The sequence below is a fragment of the Pogoniulus pusillus genome, chromosome 5 (genome assembly GCF_015220805.1).
Source record: "Pogoniulus pusillus isolate bPogPus1 chromosome 5, bPogPus1.pri, whole genome shotgun sequence".
Classification (NCBI taxonomy): domain Eukaryota; kingdom Metazoa; phylum Chordata; class Aves; order Piciformes; family Lybiidae; genus Pogoniulus; species Pogoniulus pusillus.
The window spans coordinates 30733768-30759966 of record NC_087268.1 but is presented as its reverse complement, the minus strand read 5'-3'; the positions used below and the strand labels follow the sequence as shown (position 1 = coordinate 30759966).

General features: G+C 40.2%; 1 protein-coding gene across 2 annotated transcripts in view; it reads right to left on the bottom strand.

The window, feature by feature from the left end:
• Window positions 1-890: 890 nt before the first annotated feature.
• RASA3 (RAS p21 protein activator 3) overlaps window positions 891-26199 on the bottom strand; it is a 149030-nt gene continuing 123721 nt past the window's right edge. For both annotated transcript variants that reach the window (XM_064143680.1, XM_064143682.1), the window contains exons 11-24: window positions 25620-25768; window positions 23625-23739; window positions 22629-22703; window positions 22009-22132; window positions 19739-19845; window positions 19017-19094; window positions 18018-18095; window positions 17392-17465; window positions 13511-13617; window positions 12443-12525; window positions 6212-6423; window positions 5413-5516; window positions 3365-3548; window positions 891-2727 (exon numbers count right to left, since the gene is read on the bottom strand). In XM_064143680.1, the coding sequence (XP_063999750.1) occupies window positions 2652-2727; window positions 3365-3548; window positions 5413-5516; window positions 6212-6423; window positions 12443-12525; window positions 13511-13617; window positions 17392-17465; window positions 18018-18095; window positions 19017-19094; window positions 19739-19845; window positions 22009-22132; window positions 22629-22703; window positions 23625-23739; window positions 25620-25768 (1566 nt within the window). In that variant the 3' untranslated portion in view covers window positions 891-2651. The remainder of the gene's footprint in view (window positions 2728-3364; window positions 3549-5412; window positions 5517-6211; window positions 6424-12442; window positions 12526-13510; window positions 13618-17391; window positions 17466-18017; window positions 18096-19016; window positions 19095-19738; window positions 19846-22008; window positions 22133-22628; window positions 22704-23624; window positions 23740-25619; window positions 25769-26199) is intronic.

Below are 26199 nucleotides of genomic sequence, written 5' to 3'. Positions count from 1 at the left end.
TAAAACCAGGTTTTCGATTCCTCAGCAAAAGCATATGCTTGTGTAACTGTGGTCTATTTCACATCACCAGTGTCTCGGTGAAGGGGTCTTTCACCATCGGATTGGTTTTCTTTCCTCACTGTGGTCTACCTGTTAAACCACTACTGTCACTGCTACAGTGTCCCTACAGAAGCTCTGCTCTAGAGGTTTCTCAGAAATACAGGCCTGCATTCTGGTGACAGAGGTGCACTGCACAGCAGTGGGATTTGCCTTGATCACAAATTAGAGTAGCACACACTGACTGGCCAGTCAGCAGCTTCCTATGCCACAGGGGCTGCTGCCCAGCCTTCCTGCAAACACTGCCTGACAGAACCAGTGAGTGCAGCTTGTCACACATCTCAGAGCCAAATCTTGATTCACTTCAGTATACAGAGAGGGCTGGTAAGCTCCAGAAGACTGATTTATTAAACCCCATCATGCTCCAGGTCCTATTGAGAAGGGTAGTGTTTCCAGAGGTTCATAAGCCAATATGCACATGCTGCACTCTCAGCTCCTTTCCTTGTGTTCTTTCAATAGTCTCACTCCTCCCTCTGAGCAGCAACAGGTGTGTAATAACACAAGGAACCAGTTCAAGATGCTTATCTAGCTGAACGATAACTGCTTTCCTTGCTAGAGTAGTTCATGGCTGTCTCAGGTGCCCATTCTTTTACTGCAGAGCCCTGAAGGTGCAGTGCTGACCCAAGTAAAGGTATGGGGATGGGAGAAGGAGCAACAATGGAACTCAGCTCCCCCAAGAAATTTGCTTACATTCACAAGGATCTCCATCCATAGTCTGACTGAACAGTGGATGCTGTGCCAAGAGGCACCCTGGTAGCCACTGTGAATCTAAAGCAGACTCCAAATGTGCAGAGTTTTCAGAAATAAAACGTTTCTTTTAATTGGCAAGTAGAACACACATTACAGGTCATTAGTATTTTATAAACAATATTAAGTTACAAATACATGTTAAAAATTGCAGTTCATGGCAGCTAAAAGCTTAGAGTCCAAAATGAATCTCTGCAATGCTTCATTACTTCCCTTTCCCCGGTCTGCTGGATGAAGATGAATAAAAGATCATTTATCATCTACTAGGTGGTCTACTCTATACTCAAATAAAAAGAAAACCTCATTTCTATGAGCATCACTAACAGACAGAGGCATTCAAAGTACTTCAGCCATCTTAAATCATGTCAGATGCAATGAGGACACAGTTAAGAAGAACTCTGGAACACTTTAAGCAAAGATACAGAAAGCTTCACATTAAACTGATAGTTCAATGCTTTCTGTTCCAATTCAGTTTAAAACCAGCAATAGCTTCTACCCCACAGAAGCTTGAAGTCCATCATGCAGGTTTCTGTGCTACCAAAACTAGGTATTTCTAAATTGGACAAAGGAAGGTTAGGGTGTACAACTAAACATCATACATAAATATCTATCTTACATTTAGCAGATCTTTATTCCCTTCCTCGACAACTTTTGCTGGTATTAGTGAGACACACAGCTCATTCCATTTTCACTACACTCGAAATATTAACAAGTTATCATTATGCACGTTAATATACTAAATAGCTTTTAACAAAGTCTCTTAAAAAAAGTATTTAAAAACACTTTTGGAAATGTAGAAATCTCTTTTCCAGAAAAGCAAGTGGTACTAGAATAGCTTGGACTCCAGTGCTTAAGATCCTTTCTGAGAAAACCCATCTTGATGGCTTGTGTGCCTGGGAACCAATGTCTCAGCTGCCAGACTTGGATTCTTCTCATCCTTCTCAGTGAGGTGGTACAAGGTCATCAAAATCAGCTTATCTTGCCTTTCAGTTGGCAGACTTTCAAAGATTACCATGCGCTGCACTGCATTAGAGATGTGTAGCTTTGACATGAATCCATTTCTTCTTACTCATATTTATGAGAGTCAGTTTTATTATACCACTGAGACTGCATCTTCAAAACCAAAGTCTGCTGAATGCATCTGGAGAAACGACTTTGTATCTCAAAAATATCAAGAGTACCATTCAGATCTGAATTTCTATTAAAAACTGTGCACATGTAGCAAAAACTCTGTTGCTGTAAAAACAAAAGGCCCACTCCTTGGCCTGCTCAGAATACAAGCTACAACGCAAGGGATTACACCAGAGGGGGTCTTTTAACTCTGCTTTTCTAAATGCAGACATTAATAGTGATACGAAGCTTTTCCTAAGAAAACACACAGGGCTGTGGCATAATATACATTAATCAGGAACAAAAAAACAGTAACAACCATTCTAGAAAATGCTGCACATTAGCAGCGTGCTTGGTTTCTGAAACGTAAGGAATTGCATGGGGGTTGTCAAGATGAAGTCTACACACCTTGATCATTGAACTGATCACTAGATTCCAAGAAACCAAAGCAAATTTAAAAATACACACGACAACAACTGCCTAGAAGGCAGAGTTTTATCATCTGTGAGTAACCAGATGAATAAAGTGCATAGCAACTATTATAAGTTTCTTGAAAAGAGAAAACATTTAGCAAGTCTCAGAGTTTGTAAGCTTGACACTTATCCATACATTTTGCTACATGTGTGGCTTCCCTTTCATTTTGCTGCTTAGCTTCGCTGATTGACCCTTCAGCAGTGTCCTTTGAATTCCTTTGCACTTCATATGGAATGTGCTGAGATCTCTGACTGCTGCCTAATGTAGGTCTGGAAGCTCTTGTCACCAATGGGATGTTCTCTAAAATAAAAGGTAAAAAAGGAAAAAGTATTATACATGGAGTTTTCTGTCAGGACACTGAGGTGTCAGATCAAAAAGTGAACAGATAAATCCTTTCCCCTAAGTTTGATTTTTAAAGTTGTAATGGTAGTGATAGTATTCAACCTTGCTCCAAGTGGAAGAAGAGACTGATTGAATCGATTCTGTTTTGTCAGCCAGATGCAGAATGCTCCTTTATTTACTAGTACACAGAATACAGTCATGTGGCTTTAATCAGCCACTCTTCTCACTTTTAAACCAATGCTCTAAAAGAAGCTAGCAAATACGTGCGTCTTCTGAATGCACTCCGTAAGTATAGCTTTGAAATTGAAAAACAAACCCAAACGAAACCCCAAAACACCCCAAAAAAATCTCCCAAAACCCCACAAACCTCATCCCACTTATTTTTATGAATGAAACTGCATTAAAAAAACCACAAGCATTTAAAAATTACTTACAATCCTTTAAAATATTCTGATACAAATCTTAAATCACAGCCTTACTTTGCACATATTTCAGAATCTCTTTTGAACATGGACAGGATGAAAGCCACAACATAAGAAAGGGCAATATCATTTCCCAGGACTGCTACCCTATTTGGACAACCCATTATACTTACTGGCTTCCATATTTTGTCTTCTTAAATTTGTCTCTCTTATATTGAGCATGCTCCTGTTCTAGAGTTCCAACACCTTCAATAATCAGCTTTAGTGTTTTATACGTCTCCTTGGGGTCATCAATGATGAATGTGGAATATTCTTCCTCTTCAGGTCCATCATACACAGACTTGCTGCCACAGGCCTCTAGGGAAAAAAATAAAGTGCAGGGATAGTTATTAGATAGGCAAGGAAAAAAAAAACCAAAACATGCAAACTATACTCAGTCTGAGGTTCATACAGTTGCTTGGTTTGCTTCTGCATGACCACCTCAGAGCTGTTCCCTGTCCTTCTGCAGGGCTGTTGGTAAGCTCACATCCATTTCCTCCTCATCATCTTGTAAGGAAAGGGCAGCAAGGCTGGCAGCTGCTCCTGGTGCAAAATTGCCCTTTGCTGCACAGGCAATACTTCCATCTCAATTACCGCTAGCAGTACTCCATGCACATGCTTTGGGAACTCTGACACAGGCCTAACTGCCACTGTGCTGTAGGGTTGGCCTGCATGAAGTCAAGAATTCACTTGTCAGAAGGACAGGTTCCATCTCAAAGTAGCAGATGAGCAGCAAGTACAGGACTGCACAACAGACTGAATTCAAAACAATTGTAGGCTGAAGTGGTTATGGAAAATGTTTCACTGTGTTACCTCTACAAGATCTGTACACAATGAGTGTAAGCAGAACATGCCATGATTACTTCCTGGATGCCTGCTTGAAGATATGTCCTAAGAGGGGGCAAGTCATACTCCCCACCAGGGAGTCTTCCTAGCTAAGAGGAAGAGATCAATAATCAGGACACTGATTATTGATCACTTCAGCAACAGTGAGGTTGTGGAGTCTCTTTTATTGGAGATATTAAAAAATGGCTTGGACCTGATCCTGTGCAATCTGCCTTAGGTGAACTTTAAGCAGGGGAGTTGGACTAGATGGTCATTAGAGGTCCCTTCCAAACCCTACCACTCTGTGATTCTGTGATCATAGTTGAGCATATTAGAAGTAGAGTTTATTTCACTTTGTCTCTATTTTAATTTAGCTTTACTGCTGCCTCAGCCTGAGCTTTCAAGTTACCTTCCCCTTGCTGCACTGTGTGTCAGGCCTGTGTCCTTTTCTCCAACATTGCAACTCGATGCTGTCTCTGGCAGTGAGGATTCGGAACAGGGGAAAGCTGGGCATTGGTTCAGACAGCTCGGAAGTGGTGAGGATCTTAAGTCTGCAACTGCATGGCAGCCAAGAATGGATTAAAGTGCTTTCCAATCTGTGTGTTTGACACCACTGGCTTATCTCATATTATAAAATAAAGTCCTATTTAAAGGCCAGTGCCACAGTGAAGGCTTCCCTGCCACTCCCTGTGCTAAACTGGGATTTCAAGTCTGGCACTGTGTACACCGGATACTTCTCTTGGCATGTCTACCAGTACTAACTTCCTCTACTGTCTCTTCTTTCTTTAATCCTTCATGTCATATCTCTGTTCCTCTCAGCTCCTTATGAGTTTCCTAGCACAAACCTTAGCTTTCAACATTTTGTAGACATCCACAGGTCATCTTTTGCTGATAATTCTGAAAAAGCCTTCCCAGGGAAACCATTTGTATCCAGCCTGTTCTTGGGATTTGAATCAGGGAATGTGCATGTGACTTCTGGTAACACAAAACCATGTTCCACTGAAACCTCAACTTTGCTGGAGCTTCTTTTCAGCATCAGTAGACTACTGGTTAAGTGAACACACCGATTTGTCAATTCAGAGCATCTAAGCAATGCTCTGTGCTTATGCTATTTTAGGATGCTGTGCTCAGGACTGTATTTCAAACAACCATTTATTATGCAAAGAACTTTGTACAGACTATGAGACTGCACAGTGCACTAAAAATAATTCACACCACTTGCTCAAGACAGCAGAAGGGGAAACAAGTTAAACATTGGCCACTGTGTTCTAGGATGTGATTCACAAGACTAGTCTAGCTAGGAGATAAATTTTTCCCTGCTAAGTGTATTGGAGATGCAACAATCTTTCATCCTCACCTTGCATTTTCTCCAATTTTGGCATATACAAGTTGAAAAGAGAGTAGATGCGCTCAGTTTCTCTATCTCCATCTATATCCAGTTGTATATTTGCTGGAAGGCCTCTGTAAGGCGTCAGGAAGAAAGGCAGAAGTTATATGCTAAACAGTATGTTATGGCACAAACCACACTTGACGAGGATGACAGTAGAGTGCTCATGAAAGCCAATAGATAGTGTGTAACAGAACTCAAAACTTCCTGCTTTTCCCAGATGAAAAGGCAAACAAGTTCAAACTTCTTTATGTCTAGATTTATCCATTATGGTTTCTCTGACTTGAGAGGACTGTGTTAGTATACTGATATTTTGGTGAATTAGTCTGCTATAACCAGATGGAGGAGCCAAAGCACTGAACTCCCAGCTGTCCAGGACGTGTGCTTTGAGACTTTCATCTAAAGGCCTTTAGGACTAACTGTTTCCCATGAAGCAGAGAGTACCTCTTCATTTAACATAGATCCTCAGATAAAGGTCAATTTCGTATTAGATCTGGACGATTGTTTCAGGAATTTACAAACAGGGTGCTGAAGTTACTAATGACGTGATCAGAACCAAAGGACCTTAACCCACAGTCGATACTTATTGATGTCTTGAACTCTAAAAATTTCCACACTTTGACAGAGATATGCAGACACTAACACTATCAGAAATAACAATAAAAAATGGCCTTTGTAAACACAGTGTTTGTGCACTTGGCAGGTCATGGTGCAGAGATGCACGTATCCCTGGTAATACCTAGACCAACATCACATTACCAATCCTTACCCTGTGCAGGGTGTGCAGCCAGGAGTATTATCTGCAGTAGCTTTACAGCAAAGCCAGTGGCCATTAAGATAGGCAGACGGGTGGTAAACTGTGAGGCGCTTCTTGTTGCATTGGCTGACTTTGGTGAGGATATCAATCCAGTCCTTGGCCTCCACGCAATTATTTGCTTGGATATACAGGACCCTTCTTTCAGGCTGGATCACCTGGAACATCTGCAAATAAGGGAATAAACCACAGAATGAACAACTAGAATGAGTCAGTGAATGTAAGACTGGGCTCTGACTGATGATTTATTAAAGGAAAAACCCACAATCTAAAATAATGCTCCAATAAATACATTTCAACACAAAACCAAGCAGTAAATTTGCCTTTAAAACAACGAGACCTTTCACCTGGTACAAGGAATAAGATACTGTTCCTGTAGGAGATTATTTACAAACAATTTCAACTTGCTGGTTGGCCCTCAACCAGATTTGTTGTCAGCCTCAGGGATGCAATTTTAGTAATGCTGCAGCTCCAAGGCTGACACAGAAACTTAATGCTGGGTTGAAAGGAAATACTAAGTCAGCAGGGGGCAGAAAAGAGAAAAGTGAGAGGGGATCCAGTCTTTGCTTTAATACTGCTTTTTAACATGTCTTTTAACACCTATTTCAGCATGATCCTTTGCTTCTAATAACTTCCATGCTCCAGCATCCAACTATAGCTGCTATAAGCAAATCACAGCAATACAGTTTCTTTTTAATCATCTATGTTCAAACAATTACACATCCATCCTGCATTATGGCTTGGGTGCTGAAAACCTAAATTAGAGTTCCCAGTTTGTTGAAAAGAGCTTGCAACCTAAAGATGGTACAATAATGTTGTTTTTCTCCTCTTGAAGAAGTTTCTTATTGTTTAGTTACACTGATCACACACAGTGAAGGTAGCTAAGCTCAAGTTCATGATCTTAACTGAAAATTTTGAAAAGGCAAATGTCAGACATCCTCATTTCCTCTGTTCTGCAAATACTTAATTTTAATGGGTTTTATTCTTTCAGGTATTCCTAAACTATCCTTCCCCTCTATACTTCTCAATTTGATTATTCAAATCTTCAGATGTTACCATGCCCACATTATGTACAATATTATTTATCAAACAGCTGGTTTCTCTTTAAAGAGAAAAAACAAAGACACAGAACTCCACACAAAAAACCCAACCAACCAAATAATAAACCACACTGAACAAAACACAGAACCCAAGAAACCTAAAAACTCACTGAAACTCACATTTGCCTATTGCAATGACTCAAAACACTGGCCTGAATATTACACCTAGCTGGACAGGAAAATGTGGCAGACTGGCACCGGGGCCAATCTCCTCTTCCCCTGTGACACTTACATATACTTGCTAATTTGTGAATGAACAGGTTTTTTAATTACAGTGCCTCTCCTAACAGGAAAGAGAAAGCTCCAGCAGTCATTTCCTTTGATTTAGTATCATTACGGATGTCAGGCAATAATTAGAGAGGTGAAACACAACAGCAGTATAGGAGCTGCCAGTGCAATCAGTCCAGCACTGCCAAAATACACATCACCATAGAGAATCTTTCTTTTAAGGACAACTGGAAATCTGAGTCTAGGGAATAGGGAAGGAACAAGCAAGGCATAAGTGTGCTGCTCAACCCTCAGTTAACACTGAGCTACAGGAAAAAGAATTTTCATGTCCTGATTGGGTAAATGGAGCCTTCAACATTACAACAAAGGAATAGATTTAAGGGGTATGGCTTTGTGTAAAGCGATACCAACCCTAAGTGAACTAGCATATGGCAACTGAGAAGCCCATAACTAAGCCAAGAATTTCAAGTGGTTGCAAGACCTTTGCACTACCAAACTCACCAGTTACTTCTCAAACACAGAAGACCTGAAGAGTACTTACAGCCACCCTCACAAGCCCCCCAGATTGTGCTTAAATAAAATGAAGGCTACTTGCCTCACAGACATCCAGAAGTGATGAAAACACACTTGGTGCATTTCAGAGTACAGATACAGGGATGGTATTTACAGAAAATATGGACCTTTAAGCACACTTAATACCCACGATGGAACACCCATCACAAATACATCTGCTGAGGTGTTTTGAGAATTCTGTTCTGGCTGCACGATTACATTTATATATGGCAAGACAAATGATCCTGTATTAGCATGAGACAGCAATAATGGTGTTTTCTACTGCTTATGGCAAGATTCTGAACGTTACTTTCAGGACTGGATATAGTCACCTTCATTTCCTTGGGTGGGAATACTAAATTTAAGCAAGCAAAACAGCACACCACTTCTGATGTTAACAAGAAAAAAGAGGGCTTTTTCCTATTAAAAGTCTTAACAACAAAGAATTATTTCAGATGCATCCTAGCCCAGCAGCTTCAGCTTAAGTTAAGACTGCTATCACTGAAGAAGTGATCAGTATTAATTATAGCTCAACTTCTCTCTGCATACAGTAAGACTGTGTGGCTACTTCTAGTTCAGTCAAGTTATTTTGTTGGGTATAGTTGGCAACAGTCCATCACGTTACAGCTGCCTTCTGATAGCTCAAGAATTATTTTGCAATTTGATTGCTTTTGCCTATGTAATTAACATGAGTTATAAACACCAGAGTGTCGTGGAGGAGCCAGCTACAGTACAATGGAGATGTGCTCCAGAAGCTATCAGGTTGATAAAACATGACTTCCCCCTGGAAAAATCATGTTCACTGCTAATGACCCTTTTATCCTTGATATGCCTGGAGTCAGCACAATGGAGAAGTTGTCTGATCACCTTCCCAGGGATGGAGGTGAGGCTGACTAGTCTGTAGTTACTTGGATCTTCCTTCTTACCCTTTTTCAAGACTGGAGTGACATTTGCTTTCCTCCAGTCCTCAAGCACCATTTCTGTTCCCCACAACTTACCAAAGGTGATGGAAGAGTGGCCTGGCAATTACTTCCACCATCTCCCTCAGAAGCCAAGCACTGAATTTAATTTTAATAATGTGCTTCTAAAGAAAGTAGTATCCAGGGTAATTTTGAACACTGCACTGCCTGGTGTTCACAAGAAGTATAAATGGCAGGAGAGACTTGAAGGCAGAAAAGTTAAAAGTCATAACCATTTTTTGTGTATAAATAAGTCTGTAGCAGATGCATATTTACAACTTCAAAAACCTGAGTTTTTGTTTATTTTAAAACTCTTAAAAGGACTGTACTCAGTTTCACAAACAGAAGAGTACAAATTGGTGGATGAGGTCACTAAACTGCTTTCTATAATATTTCAAAAGACACAGCAGTCTGGTGAATTCTCTACTGACTGGAAAAGGGGAAACATAAGCGCCATTTTCAGAAAGGGAACAATAGCTCAGTCAGTCTCACCTCTGTGCCTGATAAGATCATGGACCAGATCCTCCTAGAGGTACTGCTGAGGTCAAAGAATAACAAAGAGGTGGTTTGGTACAATCAACACAGCTTCACCAAGGGCAAATTGTGCCTGACAAAGTTGGTGGCCTTCTATGAAAAAGTCACAGCATCAATAGACGAGGAGAGAGCAGCTGACGTCATTTATCTGGACCTGAGCAAAGCCTTTGACACTGTCCCACACAACATCCTGATCTCCAAGTTGGTAAAATATGGATTTGATAGACAGACCACTCAGTAGTCCAGCATCTTTGTTGGCGACATGGACAGTGGCATTGAGTGCATCTCAGCAAGCTAACTGATGACACCAAGCTGTGTAGTGTGGCTGACAACACTAGAAGGAAGGGATCCATCCAGAGGGACCATGACAGTCTGGAGAGGTGGGCCCATGCTGTTGTGGAGGGCCTGTAGGCCTGAAAGCAGGCTTGTTTATACCTGCTCTGCCTGGACATGTCTCTCTGCCTGCACCAGGGGCAAACGAGCACAAAGGGGCACAAGAGACCGGGGCCATAAAGTCAGTTGCCCAGGACACCTGATTGTGTAAGCCCCCACACACCAAGCTCGTGTCTCCCTGGTGTAAGCCCATGTGATCCCCATATTTGGGGATAGTCCAGGCAAGTGCTTTTGCCTAGCATGGTAAGGTTTGGCTGACTGCCAACCTGGTTGGTCATTCGAGTGGCCAATGAGGTCATTAACTCTCAGTCCACATTTGATAAATAGGGTGCACAGGCTCACGTGCAGCCTTCCCCACATTACTTGCGGCTTCGCCACATGCTTGCTTGCCTGCCTGTGTGCGTACTTCCTTGCAGCTTTATGCCTGCCTTTATATGATTGCCTGGTGTGCGCCATTGCCGCGGGTTGCCGGGAGCAGACCACTTGTTTGCATTTGATTGGCCGGAGGAGCCAGCGTTAGACCCGTGCTCAGACTGCATGGAATCCTGCCCCTGCACCTGGAGATCCTGCCTGCGTACCCCTGCAGAGAGCAACCAGCAGAAATGAGCAGCAAGGTGAGAGACTTTTATTTCCCCTGAAATTGGAGGATTCCAGCCTCAAAGTCCACAGGCAGAGACCCTGAAGAATTGGACACTTGCAATAGGCTGTGATGTATCTCTGGAGGGTGATTATTGATCAATCCAAATTGTGAGTAAATACTCGAATGCCTCTGTAATTCCTGTTACCTCTGCCATAAAGCAGAAAGCAGATTATAGTGTAAGACCCCAAGCGGCATTAAGCCGCGGGGGAAAACTCTCTCTCTGTTAATAGTTTCAATGTTTGCTAGTTATCGATAAGTTCTGTAGATATATATTCCCATAGTGTCTTCATAACTGTGTAAAGAACAATTTAATATTAAAGTTGGGGGTGGTGAGAGTTGAAATATTGGAAGTTAATAAATATAAATATATATATTTATAAATATCCTCTCGCATTAATGAATTTCTCCCCTCCGCCTAATCGGCATAGGTCGCAGAATACCCCATATGTGACACATGCCAACCTCATGAGATTCAACAAGACCAAGTGCAGGGTCCTCCATCTGCAGTGGGGCAATCCTAGGCACCAATATAGGCTGGGCAGTGACTGGTTTGAGAGCAACCCTGAAGAAAAGGAGTTTGGGGTACTGGTGGGTGATAAGCTTGATATGAGTCACCAGTTTACAGAAAACCATATCCTGGGCTACATGAAGAGAAGTGCTGCCAGCAGGTTGACAGAGATGATTCTGCCTCTCTACACCACTCTGGTGGGATCCCACCCGGAGTATTGTGTCCAGTTCTGGAGTCCCAATTACAAGAAAGATACAGACATGCTCGAATATGTCCAGAGAAGGGCCACAGGGATGATCAAAGGGCTGGAACACCTCTCCTATGGAGACAGGCTGAGTTGGGGTTGTTTGGTTTGGGGAAGAGAAGGCTCTGACTAGACCTTATTGTGGCCTTCCAATATCTGAAGGGGGCCCAAAAGCAAGCTGGTGAGAGATTTCTTAGTGTGTCAGGTAATGATAGAACTAAAGGGAATAGATCCAAGCTAGAGGAGACTACATTTAGATTAGACATTAGGAAGAAGTTCTTCACCATGAGAGTGGCCTGACACTGGAACAGGTTGCCCAGGGAGGTGGTGTAAGGTGTCCCTGCCCATGGCAGGTTGGTTGGAACTAGATGATCCTTGAGGTCCCTTCCAATTCTGTGATTCTGTGAAAAAGACTTCCAACACCACCTAAATTGATCATATCTAAGAACTGTTCTTACTCAATGGGTGGTGTATCTCACAGACAGAAGTTTGCAGTAGTGTTCCATGCATGAGAAATACAGCTGTGTTTTATTCCCTGGTGTGGCAATCAAAGTGATAAGTGATGCTAGCACAGCACAAATGTTGTTTTGGCACATGATTTAGCTCAACTGTGTGTGTAGATATATATATATATATATGCATGCACTTTGATTAGCCAATAAAGAAGCCTTGACAGCTATGAAAGAAGATGTGTCTTTCCCAATTATAAGTAGCCAATTCCTTCCTAACAGAGAGGTCTGACAGAAAGGGCAGGGACTCGATCATCTTACCTGTGCCTGACAGCTGATCGGCAGCGGTCAGTACTGAGTGTGCTACGGATCACGAAATCCAAAGACTGCTGACTGGGCTGTTAAGAATCTGAATGGGCTGTACTTTTGGAAACTCCTGCTACTATATACAGAACGAGCAGCTGCGGTTGTACATCTTTCAATAGAAACCCAATCCAGGTTACAGAGGCGAAAAAGACGATTAGGCTGGTGGATCTAGACCAGGCCTAACCAGTACATTAATGAAGATAACTTACTTACATTTTTCATTTTAAAGGATTCCTCCTCTAGCCGTTCCACTGCCAGAATGTTTTCAATTGGAATGCTGCACAGAGGATGATCGCCTGTGGAATACGCACAGAGATACTGAGCAGTTTATTCACAACTCAGCTTTGCCCTCTGCCCTTATTCTAAGGGCTGATTCAGTTCCTTTGAAGATGATTTTGACTGCATAATAAAAGAAATTTATTTCACTTGGCAGGGATTTACTAGCAAGGTCCTTAAGCATTATCCTGGGCTCATTTCTGTTTGCAGCTGCACTGTGCTGTGCTAGCAAACCTCTTCGAAACTGACTACTGCAGCAGGATGCACTGTATTTATTTCCTGAGAAGGTGACAATGAAAGAAATCACTCCTGTCAGCTTAACTGAACTAGGTTGATGGTGGTCATGCAAGATCTCAAAGCTGAGTGTGTAATGGTGACTGTCATGATCTGAACATGTTTCATTATCTTCCTCACTCCCTGTGTGTTTATATAATAGAAGAAGGGGGTATTAGTTGCATGCTACTGAACAGACAGGAGCAATTTGTGAAGAATGAAACCCTTGATACTAAGCAACATTATGTGAACACATTTTGCACTCTCGAAGCTTGCGGGTGAAACCCTGCCTACTACAGACAGTTGTGCCAATGCTACAGAATTTATGGGAACCAGCTTAGATACACCTGAGAATGTTTAGTGAATCCCAAATCTCATTGTAAGGTATTTGCCTCCTGAGCTTCGTTTCCTTTGATAATCTACTAGGTAACTGTGAAACCCACCAATGATGTTGATAACTGATATTAGACAAGTATTAGCAAACATTCTGCTAATTCATAGGATAGTCCTCTATCCAAGATGCTTCTCTAAGAGTCATTACAGATAGATGTAAGGGCATCTTACATCTTACAACAGGGCAAGAACATACAGGATGACAGACTTGTCTGAGCAGTACCTTCTATAGTTACAAACCTGCATCTCAGACTTCTGTTTCTACACAATCCTTACATTAAATGCTTGGATTAATGTATCAAAAAAAACCCAACCAAACACTGCCAAGGCCTTTGTCACCTTTGCTCTTTTGGTAGGTAAACTCATGGTTTGTCAGGCGAAACCATCTCTTCTTGAAGTTTTTCATACCAAAGCGTTTTCTTCCTTGTGCCCTCTTGATCATGAACCTGGTAAACAGGACAACAGCTATTACAATACATCAGATTTTACACATCTATGCATATAAATGTATGCATGCATATAAAATATGCATTTATGTATACAGATATATACATATAAGCATATCTATACATACATACATACACGATGGTACTTGCAAAGCTTTAGGAAGGGTTCTCTAATTACCAATGCCTTGTCTTGATAAGGAAAGGAAAGTTGCATTTGGATAGGTTTAGTGCATTTGTTAGTCAAGCCTGTCCAGATCTAGGTAAGAGGGGCAAGACATGTGTCTTGACTTGCAGTCTACACAGGAGTTCTAGTTCGTTAGCCGAACTGCAGTTTGTGCCCTTTCCTCAGGTACAAATCCAGCTAAACATATTCCTACAACAGCACTGAAAGGGCAGAACATGGTTAGTACTGCTCTGCTAACCTTGACCTGATATTTGTGTTTTTTTTTTTTTTAAGGTGTGAGAAAGCCCAAAAGGTTTATAGTATGTTTAATAATTAAGAGCCAGGTGTAAGTCCTCCAGGACTGTACCTTTACATGCTTTAGTCACTCCCAAGCTCTAGAAACAAAATCAGGATATCCACAGCTCCATTTGCCATTACACATTGATGCTGCAGTCGGAAATGCATTTTCAGTAACATACAAAGCAATCTGACTGCTTAAAGCTAGAGCCCTTCACCACCATCCCCAATCTTGGCAGAGGAGGGGCATTCATTTAGTGAGTTGTCAGTTTTAATTAATTTCAAACTTGAATTAGCTTACAAGAAAATGCAATGCATCCACCACCTTCCGAACCACTAAATCAATCCAAAAGCTTCAAGGTGACTTTAGAAAGCCCAGTGACTTCATACTGCTCAGCATCATTTTTGTGGAAAAAAAATGTGCATGCATAGGCAGTAGAGAGTTGGTAGCAGCTACTCTACACATTAACTACCATGTCAAATACAGAGAACTGTATAACGGAGCAAGTAACAACTACATACTACAGAGTAGTTTTTAATCAACTAGGAAGGCACTATACAGCACAAAGAGCACAGAGAGAGAGAACCATGAGTGCTTTGGTTGAATATTTTCAATAACAAAGCTAAAATGCTTGGGACAGCTAATACTGTTTCTCACCTCTGGTATCTTCAGTCAGAAACAACTATATTAAATCTGACTGAGCTGCAGATCTGTTTGAAGCTAAAAGAGAAACCCAAGTTCTTTCACACTAAGTGTTTTACAACCAACTGGGCTACTGTTTGCTACCCACTGCAAGTTGTGCAGGCAAAAGCTAACAAGGACTGTATACAGCAACAGATATTTTAAAAACCTCTTATAGTTACACACCTCTCACATTCTTAAAATGGTCAGACAGTTACTGTCTCAGTCCTTAAGCTTGCATTACTTGAGAAACACTGAATAGAAGCATGAGATTCAGGTCATCACCAGGCTCACTGGCAGTAGTCCTCATATTTTGAGGTTAAGGTAAATTTCAAAGGACAACATGCTCGTGAAGGTAATTTATTTTCCTTTTCATATCAACATTTAAAAAGGTGCCTTAAAACTGTGAACTCCTACAGAGCCTCCCTCTGAAAAATGCCACCTCTATACTGCAGAGCTAAGAGCACACTTCTAATTACACTCCTTACAGCTGACATAGCTAAGAATGTGCTTTTATTTCCTGCAGATAGGTAACAAGTATTCAAAGCTACAGAAATTATAAAGGTCACCTTACAGGATTTCTTTGTTTCTAACATTCACAGAATGTGTGAGAAGTCAGAGCACAGGGACAGAAGCACAAATGAAAAAGCCTAAGATAAAACCCATTTCAGTGGTGTAAACAGTTTCTTCTCATGTTTACAATAGACCTGAGTTTAGATCTTGCTTGGCCTTGTTTGGAAACATCAGCATGCTCCTTTCACCTGTAAGGAGGCCAGGGCTAGTTCTGCTTTTAATTCTCTTCCTCTTGGAAAGAATCAGGCAGACAGCTGTTAAGCAGCAGTGGCATGATGAATGCCAGCAAACTCAAGTGCCAGTGACTAATCTTTGGTACTGTACCTTCATTCAAAAGTACACACACTATAGCTTTCCATCTAGATACACTTAATAGAGTAGAGAGATAAAGAAACCCCAAACATTGCAAAGGTAGACAGAAACCTGACGAATCAGCCAATCGATTTGAAGAAGAATCAAATCAAAGGCTGTGAAAATTCCCACCCTCTCTCCAAGACAGAACATGGCAGTAATACAGAATGCCAGGAAAAGCAGACAGCTGAAGGCCACTCCTTAACCTTGAGAACAATTTACGTGAATGCTGCGTAAGAAGTGCCTAGAAAAAGCATGGCCTTTTCTTAATTACTTCCAGCGAGCTCACTGGGAATATTCCATACAGGGTGTTAAGCAAGTTTTAGTGCTTCTTGAAGGCTCTGCCTAAACATAAAAGTCCTTTGTTTTTATTTACAGCATATTTAAGGAAGGAAAATAAGTAAACAAAAGTTGGTCACCATCAAGAAACAGGTAGCAAAATGCTCTGCACTGGATTTACACAGGCATTTCAGGATTGTTAAACAGCGTTATTTCCTCCCCTAAGTTAAGTCAGATGAGTCTATTGCTGTGAAGTAAGGACATGCTGTCAGCCTTGCTTGGAAGCCTTAGCTACAGCAAAACACCAACTGCCCCTACCATCTTACCTGCATGAACTATTACCATCAACTTTCTTTACTGTTAGTTTAAGAGTCCTTACAACAGCAGCCACAGGCCGAGCAAGAAAAGACAGAAAAAAATCAGACAGGAGCAAAAGAAAGACAGAGGCAGAAAAAAAATAACGTTTCAGAGTTAGAGGGGAAAATGTTACAAGCAATAAATTTATTTTCTAAACCAAAAGAATGATACAGGTACAGAATTAAATTAGACAAGCCCACATCTCAGGGCAGATGCTTACAAGAGACATGAACTGAACTGCAGAGGTTAACTGGAAGGGGTAGTCATGTTCTCACCAAAACCCTAATTTTTGCATGACTTGGAGCTAACATAAAAGCTTGCTTTCAATTACTAGTTGAATTTATTAAACTCTGATAGAAAGAATTTGGATTTTTTTACTTTCTACCTCCCAGCTCAAAGAAGTCATTTCCAAAGTGCACTTTGATATCACAAGTCAGTTAGGTAACACAAAAAAATGTCAACAACTGGTATTTAAAATTAATATTGCATATGGAACATGCTTTCAAAGAAAGTAAAGCAGTAAGAATGGAAACTGTTAAAGTACATCACAAATTCCCCTCAAAATGGGCAGGATTATCATAGAATGGATTTAGATTGGAAGGGACATTGAAGATCACCTAATTCAGATAATAGTGATTAGAATATGGATCTTACAGGGCAACAAAAGCCAATTCCATTCATAGGCTTTGCTGTCACCAAGATATTCAGTATCTGCCTTCACAGTGGAATTTTAGAGCTTTTATTCACTGCAGTTCAGAAAAAATAAATCAGCTTGATTGTACATAATTCTGATTTAACTTTTGCCTTAGCTGTGCTAATTAAGTTCTATGGGCTTCTTTTTCCTCCCTTTATTTCAAAACATATTTAAGATGTTCAAATCAAATGAAAGGATGGTAAAATCAGGTATAGTAGCCAGAGGGCAGAAATAGCAACACAAGAACCTTCCTATGCTCTTCTCTGAATGCATGGATAGAATAGGGGTGGTGTAGAAAAAAAAACAACAAAAGAGACTGTGGTCTTAGAATGGTAGCAAACACACAAACGTTGGGTTGGGTTGCACATGCATGCTTACCCTTCTTTAAGCAATATAGGTTGCTCTATGCTCTTGTGATCCTTCCTTCCCGAAGATGAAATTAAATCTAGGAACTATAAGGTGAACAAAAAGTAGAGATAAAAATGACAGGATTGCACTACCTGAATTAAAATCGTCAACATTTGTATGGCATAGAGCTGTACAAGAAAACATGGTAAAAGCAGTTAAACAGAATGTAATGGCAGAAGCTTGAGGAATCTGGGGGGGGGTTCCTGGATTACAAACTAAAAATAGCACAAAAGCTGTTAAGCAGAAAAGCTACAGATAAGCATCATTTCTTGTGCTTTTCCTTTATTATTTGTATCTTGCATTTTGGTTTGGGCTAAATAATATTCATTACAGATCTGCAGCATCCTATAAAGCACGCACATGCCAAGCTCTCAACAGTAGTTTGTTAATCCAATCTAATTATTAAGTAGAAGTAGATGCAAAAAGATTCTGCTGCTGACACGCACGTACTTTGGTAAGTTCACTGAGTGTTAGTTATCAGGCGCTTTTTCCAGCATGTGCTTACTGGTTGACAAACAGTACAGCATTCTAGGATGCAAAGCTTCAGCCTTCACCAGCACAGCAGGATTTTCAGCACATCCACATGCATTACTTACATTTTTTACTGCATCAGCATATTTCTGCTCATTAAAATAGTCATAAAAAGTAGCCATGTAGGATTCCTTGAAATTGGCCTGAAACACAAAGCCAAACCTATAGTTATCAAAATACAGTTTATTTAGAAAATATTGTTGTTAACAGTAGTAGACCATGAGGCAAGCCACCAGAGATAAGAGTTGGTTATTTTCCTGGCTAAAGGTAAAATAAGCAAAGCACTATTTTCATCTATTACAGCACATATTCATTAGCACCATATTTTTACTTCAATAAGGTAGCAGAATGCATTTCAGATATGAATTTTCTACACTTAGCTACACACTCTTCAAAAGCATCAAACTTCTGCTTTGGCTTTTGATCTTGGTCCTGAAAGATGTTTACAAAAATTGTGGGGGAAGGAATTCTGTTGTCTCAAAGGACTTTTAATCAAGGTACAGATTCATCTACAGTTGCCTCTGTGAATCCTTGCTAGACCATCAGTGACCCTAAACAGTAGTGTGGTGCCTTAGGTACAGAAATCAATCAAATGAATCAAATACCTAGTGCATGGGTATCTAGAATTCAATCTCACCACTGACTGGCAGAAAACCCAACTGGGTATGAAAAGCACAGCCTGCTCCCCTTACTGGGTGACTCTCATTAGCTAAGCTTTAAAACACTGAAACAATCAGCCCTGTAGAGCTACTATCATGTACTAGAGGCAAGTAGAGAACTTACAGGTTTTCTGGATCTCTATCTTCCAGATGGAAGGAATGAAAAGCCCTGGAACAGATTTCTAGGTTGATCACACAAATTTGCTTTACTGCAATTGAGTTCAGATTAAGACAGATTTAGTTTTCCTTTGAGAATGAGAGGCTTATAGTCAAGGCAAACAGTTCTGTATGAGCCTAGTGCAACTCAAGCATTTTAAAGGCTTAATAACAATGAGTGATAAAATACTACTGTTAAAAAGGCATCTTTTTAAAAATGGAGCCTTTAAGTGGAAATTGCATACTTACAGATTTAGATTTTGACAGGCTGCCTAATGTTTGAATGGTTTTAGAGATAAGAGTCAAAGTTCGAGAAGTCTGAGGATCCTAGGAAAGAGAACAGTATTATATGGACTGGCTATCTAAAATATGGAATAGAAGGTAAACTCCATTTCCTATTTCACTTTCAGAGAAGTAACATAAAATTAGAAAAGACCCAGTAAAACTCCACAGCAAAAAAGTAGCTTTTTTTTAAAAGGGTTTTGACTCTTTAAGATATCATGCTTCATAGTTATCTTACTGCTCTTCAGAGAGCCAAAGGCAATCTCTTGCAAAATAAAAATAGAGATTTCTGTTTTTAAGGCTGTCCAGGTCCTCTCCACTCCCAGTAAGAACAGCTGCTAAAATTCCTGGATGAACTGCTTAACATCCAAAACTTTCCCCATATTGCTGACAGTCAATCCAGCATTAATGTAATGCCACAAAAATGAAGCCAGTGATTATCTTTCTCACAACATCTTAGACTACCTACTTTGTCCTTAAACTTCACTGTTCCTCCCCTACCTTGCAAGTTCTCATATACATAGTCATTCACCGTATGCTTCATATCCAAGACATGCACAGCAGATCAAACTAACACAGGTACTTCTCTCCTAAAGGCTATTAAAAGAACTGAGGATATAATTTTTATAGACAGACTATGGCAACAGAACCATATACATTGTCAGAAAAAAAAATGATACAATACTTACTGGATGGTGTGGTGTAAGCTGAAAGAGGTTTGGAGACAGAATGGCAGGAGCAAAGAATCTCAGGAAGATAAAGCTGCTGACAGCTGTGTACCTCACATCTAGGTCACCTATTAAAAAAAGGCCCCTACTCAGCATTTAAATAATCCTTCCTTTAAAACCTTCTGAAATGATCAGAAGCCTTCAGAAAGCTCTCTCAAGCAAGTGCTGGAAATGTATGTATTTGCAAGTCACAGGATTAACTGATGCTGGAGAATTTGGATCCAGAGCTCAGCTAGCATAAACCAAAGAAATGTCAATGACAGCCCTTTAAAAGAAGCAAGTTCACAACACAGGCTACAAGAAAAACATCATTCACTTTTCTATCACACAAGGAATCCCATTCAAACATCTGCTATTCCCTTTATACTACTAAAGCAGGATGAATAATTTACATAGTTTATGAAGTGTTCAGCACTGAAGCCAACTCAGTTATCTTGATATAATCCTGAGGACAAGTGCTGTACAGACTACTAATTCACCTATTCCAGTTGGTAGTTACAGAAAATATGGGTCTATTTATTAATTTTTATATAAAGAGCATAACAACACAGTCAGTGGCTTTCTTCTTGAACTTCTCTACTATGAAGTGACTTTAAAACCTGAGCTCTTTTACTCTTTGAGTTCCTTACTGTAATCTGCTTCCCTTCATGGAAATAGACAGGTTAGATGTTTTGCTTAATTCATTTTATATCGCCAGCTCCTTCCCACAGTCAATACAACTAGGAACAGGATGAAATAATTCTCTTGACAGACAGGAAATCTTTGCAGCACATGGGCCTTGTAGGGCAAGGAGCTTACAGTAATTCTAATAATTTATAGATGAGTCTTTCTTCCAGATGATGTAAGACAGAAAACATGGAGTCTGCAGAATCAGCCATTACAAAACCTGGACTTTTGAAGACTGAGCATACTTTACAAATATTGAAATTAGAAAAAATATGCTCTTTTATAAAGTTTTTCTTTGACTGATGTTAAAGGAAAACTCATACAATCATTGAAAGTGACGTTCTTTGCATAAAAAATAGTCAAGGGGAAAATCCTGATCTCCAAGCTGGTAAAATATGGGTTTGATGGATAGGCCACTTGGTGGATAAAGAACGTGTTTGATGGCCACACCTAAAGAGTGGCTGTCAACAGGTCCATGTCCAAGTGGAGGCCAGGGACAAGTACAGTCCCTCAAGGATCTGTACTGAGACCAGTCTTGTTTAACATCTTCACTGGTGACATGGACAGTGGCATTGAGTGCACCTCAGCAAGTTCACTGATGGCACCAAGCTGTGGGGTGCAGCTAACACACTGGAAAGAAGGGATGCCATCCAGAGAGACTCTGGCAGGATGGAGAACTGGGCCTAGGCCAACCTCATGAAGCTCAACAAGACCAAGTGCAGGGTCCTGCACCTGGGGTCGGGCAGTGCCAGGCACCAATACAGGCTGGGCAGTGACAGGCTTGAAAGCAGCCCTCAAGAATGGGACGTCAGGGTGTTGCTGGGTGAGAAGCGCAATATGAGTCACCAATGTGCATTTTCAGCCAAGAAAGCAAAGCATATCCTGAGCTGCATCAAGAGAAGTGAGACCCCACCTGAAGTACTGTGTCCAGTTCTGGAGCCCCTATTACAAGAAAGATAGGGATGTGTTGGAACATATCCAGAAAAGGGCCACAAGGATGATCAGAGGGCTGGAGCACCTCTCCTAAAGAGACAGGCTGAAGGAGTTGGGGTTGTTCAGTCTGGAGAAGAGAAAGCTCTGAGGAGACCTTATTGTGGCCTTCCAATATCTGAAGGGGGCCTACAAGAAAGCTGTTGAGGGACTTTTTAGGATATCAAGTAACAATAAGACTAAGGGGAATGCATCCAAGCTAGAGGAGGGTAGATTGAGACTAGATTTTAGGAAGTAGTTCTTCACCATGAGGGTGGTGAGACACTGGAACAGGTTGTCCAAGGAGGTGGTGGAAGTACCATCCCAGGATGTTTTCCAGGCCAGGCTGGATGGGGTTGTGGACAGCCTGATCTAGTGGAAAGTGTCCCTGCCCATGGCAGCGGGGTTGGAACTAGATAATTCTTGTGGTCCCTTCCAACCCTGACAACTCTGTGAAAAGCATTAATACACACTCCAAATGGTATTTTGGCCAAGCTACTGTTCAACTACTAAACCCATCAAAGACCACACAGACTGCCTTGTCTACACTCAGAAGCTACTAGTAATGTAAAATAAAACAATATATAAAAACTCACCTTGAAAACGTTTGGCAGCTGATTCTCTTAATGAAAAGAAAATATCACACATCACTGTAGGACAGCTTACACCAGATTTTGTAATTACAGTAAAAATTCGATCAACATATTGCCTCAGGTTTTCCTGAAAAATGCAAGATCCATGACGATAATTAGTATCACTTCTGCTGTGGAAAGTGATTCTATTCCTGGTTTTATTCATAATGGCATTATTGAAACATTTTTGCCTTCAACATCGTATACTTGCAAAATAAATCTCACAGTCTGTGATGCTTTCTCTGGTAAATGCACACATTCAAGTAGCAGAGTGAAAATATTATTCCTATCAAAACAGGAAATGATACAGCTGCGTGGCACACGGTTCATTTTTGTAGCACCATGTTCTAAGCCACCATGAGACACACAGGCTAAATTACCCTTGTTCTCAAGGGCAGGAGAGGAAGTGATTAACATTCTACAGATATCATATTTATGGCATAATGTAAAGCCGCTGTAAAATAATTGTAACAGTTTCTGGTGTTAAGAAAGCTTCCAAAACTGTTTACACACCAATCATCTGAGGATCTCAGTTAAACTTGATAGTGTAAACAGAGATTAGATTCTCAAACTATAATGCATACCCTGTTGTTTTCCAAGTTTTCACCATCTTTTAATTTTACAGGATCAATTTCACAGGTTTTATGTACCTGGCAGATCTAAGGGAAAAAATGAAATGAACAATTAATGTGTCAGCTTAGTTTCAAATAGAAAAAGTTTTCTAAGAGCATAACCTTTTAGCCTTTAGAGGTACAAGGCAAACAACAATTTCATAAACTACATTTTTTCTCTTTTGTCAAGGCACTGACAGCAAACAGCATGTGATTTTTTTCCCCAAAAATGTAGCATTGATTTCTTATACCCTTTCTTCAAATGAAATGAAAAATTGTCCTGTGGATTCTCTCAAGTGAGGCTGTTCAAGTTAAGTTCTAGTTTGCCTGAATAGTCAGCTTTTATTTTTACACACACACACATATATATATAAAAAATATTTTTTTTCTTAAAAATATTTATTTTTCTTCATTTTCTGATGAAACATTGAATTAATGGCTGAAGAAATTGCAAAATCATTTAAAGGAAGTCTGTGGTTTGAAACTATTGCCCAATTACTGCACTAAAATACTCACATCCACCATTCTGGACTGGATAGATAATAACCATTGTTGCAATACATGCATCACACACACTGTTATCTAAGAATAATTTTATTTCTACATAACCCACTGGATTAACTCTGTTACTTACAGCTTCCCAGAAGCTCTCAGCTGAATATATTCTTTATTCATCTAAGTTGTTACTTAATTATTAACTTCTAAGACAGAATAAATGTTAGGGTTTATAAACCAGAGTACTTTAGTTACATAAATGGAAATTTTCCTTTTCCTTTAGAACAATACAACATTTCTGAATTGAGTGACTCAGCTGTGGCTAAAGTAGCACAGGATTTTAACATATAAGCAGGCTCTTGAGCATTATTCCTACAAAGTCATCTCCACACAGGAAAGAATAAACAGTATCTGCTCTCTGAAGGCCTTTTATGAATGACGCTTTATCAAATAAACACTCTAAACTACTCTTACCTCATCTATAATTGGCTTCAGTGTAACTTGCAGATAATGCATCCCTGCCAGTTTCATTGTCTCGTCAATGCACTTGGAAGTTAATGAGTTTCCTCTGAAAATGGTGTTTGGATCTCTGGAAGTGAACAATTTTCTGTAATTTAGTCTCTCTATAATAAAATTGCTAATATAGAGAAATAAAGGAAGTGGTGAAAGGTGATGGCACAAGCAAAAGCTCACTTTGACACCAGCCTGACACTAATGGCAGACACATAGCATTAGGTTCACTTCCAAGTAACTAAGAAACAGTAGTCATGGCAAGCCAGGAGGGATGACAGATTTTCGTCTTTGTATTAGTATAGCATGGTCAGTGCACTGTCCAAATGCATGGCAACAGGCAAGCCCAAATCAAAGGGGTTTACAATATAAATGGGGGAAAACATGCCTGTTTTCTCGTGCTACTGAACAGTGTAAACTTGAGTAGCCTCACAACTTCACACATGACCTACTGCTTTGTCCTACAAAAGAAGTACTTGTAAGATGGGAAGAAGATGAAAACACCATCCCAGTGAGATAGCCATCTAAGTGACTTACAGCAAGGTCCTAAGATAACACTACTGAACACAGGGCAGACCCCAGTTCTGCCTCAAGAACTTGGTGGATAGCTGATGCCATGCAAACTCATTTTTCTGAAAAGCCACTTTCATAGAATTATTCTTCTACTAGACACATGAGCCACTGTAACTCATTAAGCCTTAGTTAGCTGCATTATTACGTGTACTTTTTTTTTGGCCAGTATTACTTGCATTTTGAGAACGCAAGTAATTTCATATTCATTTTGTACCTGCAATGTCTTGTGTAGTAATTTATGTTACACAGACAGGTATACAATCAATGCTCTCTTCTACAACCCGTAGGATCAAAAATCTGTGCCTACAGATATGAAATTATTTCCTTGTTCTTGTACATACACCGATGCATTTGCTGTTGTTTATTGATTAGCATAGTTATACCCATTTACAAGCACTGAGTAGCAGGATGAATTACTTTTGCTTGATTCAGTTTTGCTTCATAAAAATGTAAGCTCAGTGTCTGTTCCCAATGCCAGAGAGCCCTGAGAACAGACACCATCTTTGATGCTTTATTGCTGGAACATGTCTGACTAGTAGCAAATTTCCTCATACTGTATCAACCAAGCTGTTTCAGCCAACCTGCATCACAGAATAAACACACCTACATAAAGGAAGGAAAACACTCTATCCCCCAGACACGCTGAAAAAAGCCAACCCACACACAGACTTTGTTTTGTACTGAGGAAGCTGTTACTTTAGAGTCAATATCTCTCATTCTTGAAAACCAATTGTCTCTTCTACTGTCAGTCAAGAGCATGACTACACAAGCATGAGGCTTGTGGCAACAAATGTTCTTTAGGACCTGTCTGGTGTGAAGAGTAGATGTTACACTACTTACTGCTCAGCTAACCACTAAGTCTAACAAGACTTACAAGAAATGACCAGGAAAAGGGTTTTATTTTCTGCTATCCACTGCCAGATCTAATCCTATCTTTGTTCTTCAGCCCTTTAATTGGAAAGATCAGACTCACAGATTGCCTTAAATATTCATGAGTAGGAAGAAACTTTGTTTTGAACAAATTCTACAAACACTTTTACTGAGCACTAGAAGATTTATTAGCACCCTACAAAGCTGCAATGATTTCATATGAACAGCTGAACATAATCTAGAATTTCACAGTTATCATCAAGTATAATTAAGACTGTGAAGAGTGAAAATCCCTGGTTTCAGACTTTATAATAGTCTTGCAAGTAGATTTTTGAAAACATGAGGGGAATTCCACCTAAAGCTAACCAGATCTTTGGAGCAGTGAATGCATTTAAAAGAAGTCTGCCACTCAGCTGGAAGGAAATTACATAAAATGTTGGAAATTGAGTAGAGGATCCTAACCTTAGCCAATATGGACTAGGTATGTTTGATAGTAATTTGGGTTCTGGTACTTACTGAGTTCTTTTCACTTCAGCATTTGCAATGGCACTTATGAAAGGCACAATTCTGCCATAGTGTAAGAAAAGCCTGACAAGAGGTATGGCTGCTTCTTGTTTTTCTCTGCAAACTTCACCCAAAATGTGTGCAGCTGATGCTGAAACAGGCTGAACAGTGAAAAGGAAGAAAGAAAAACGTTCAGAGATCTTTCCAGAACAAGCACTCTTTTTTCCTTTACCCCTTAGCTCCTTAGTGAACCCCACACAACAACTGCACCAGCCAGTCACACAAACACACCTGTACATAACGTAGGTGAGTGTTACATTAGTTTTTGTTGACTCTAAGCTCTGATCACAAGAGGGCAGCAATTTAAAAACCATTATAGTACAGTCATTTTCCTCCCCGATCTTTAATAGCTGTCTTTTCACTGAATGTCACTGTGGCCTGGGAAGCAAGTGGAGAACTCTAACCCTTCTCCATTTCAGGTCACTACAAATACAGAGCCCAGCTCTTGTACAGAAAAAAGCAAAGCACTGTTACAGCTCCTGAAAGCACACATACTGGCACACATGGTCCAACTCTCTGACATTTCAGGATT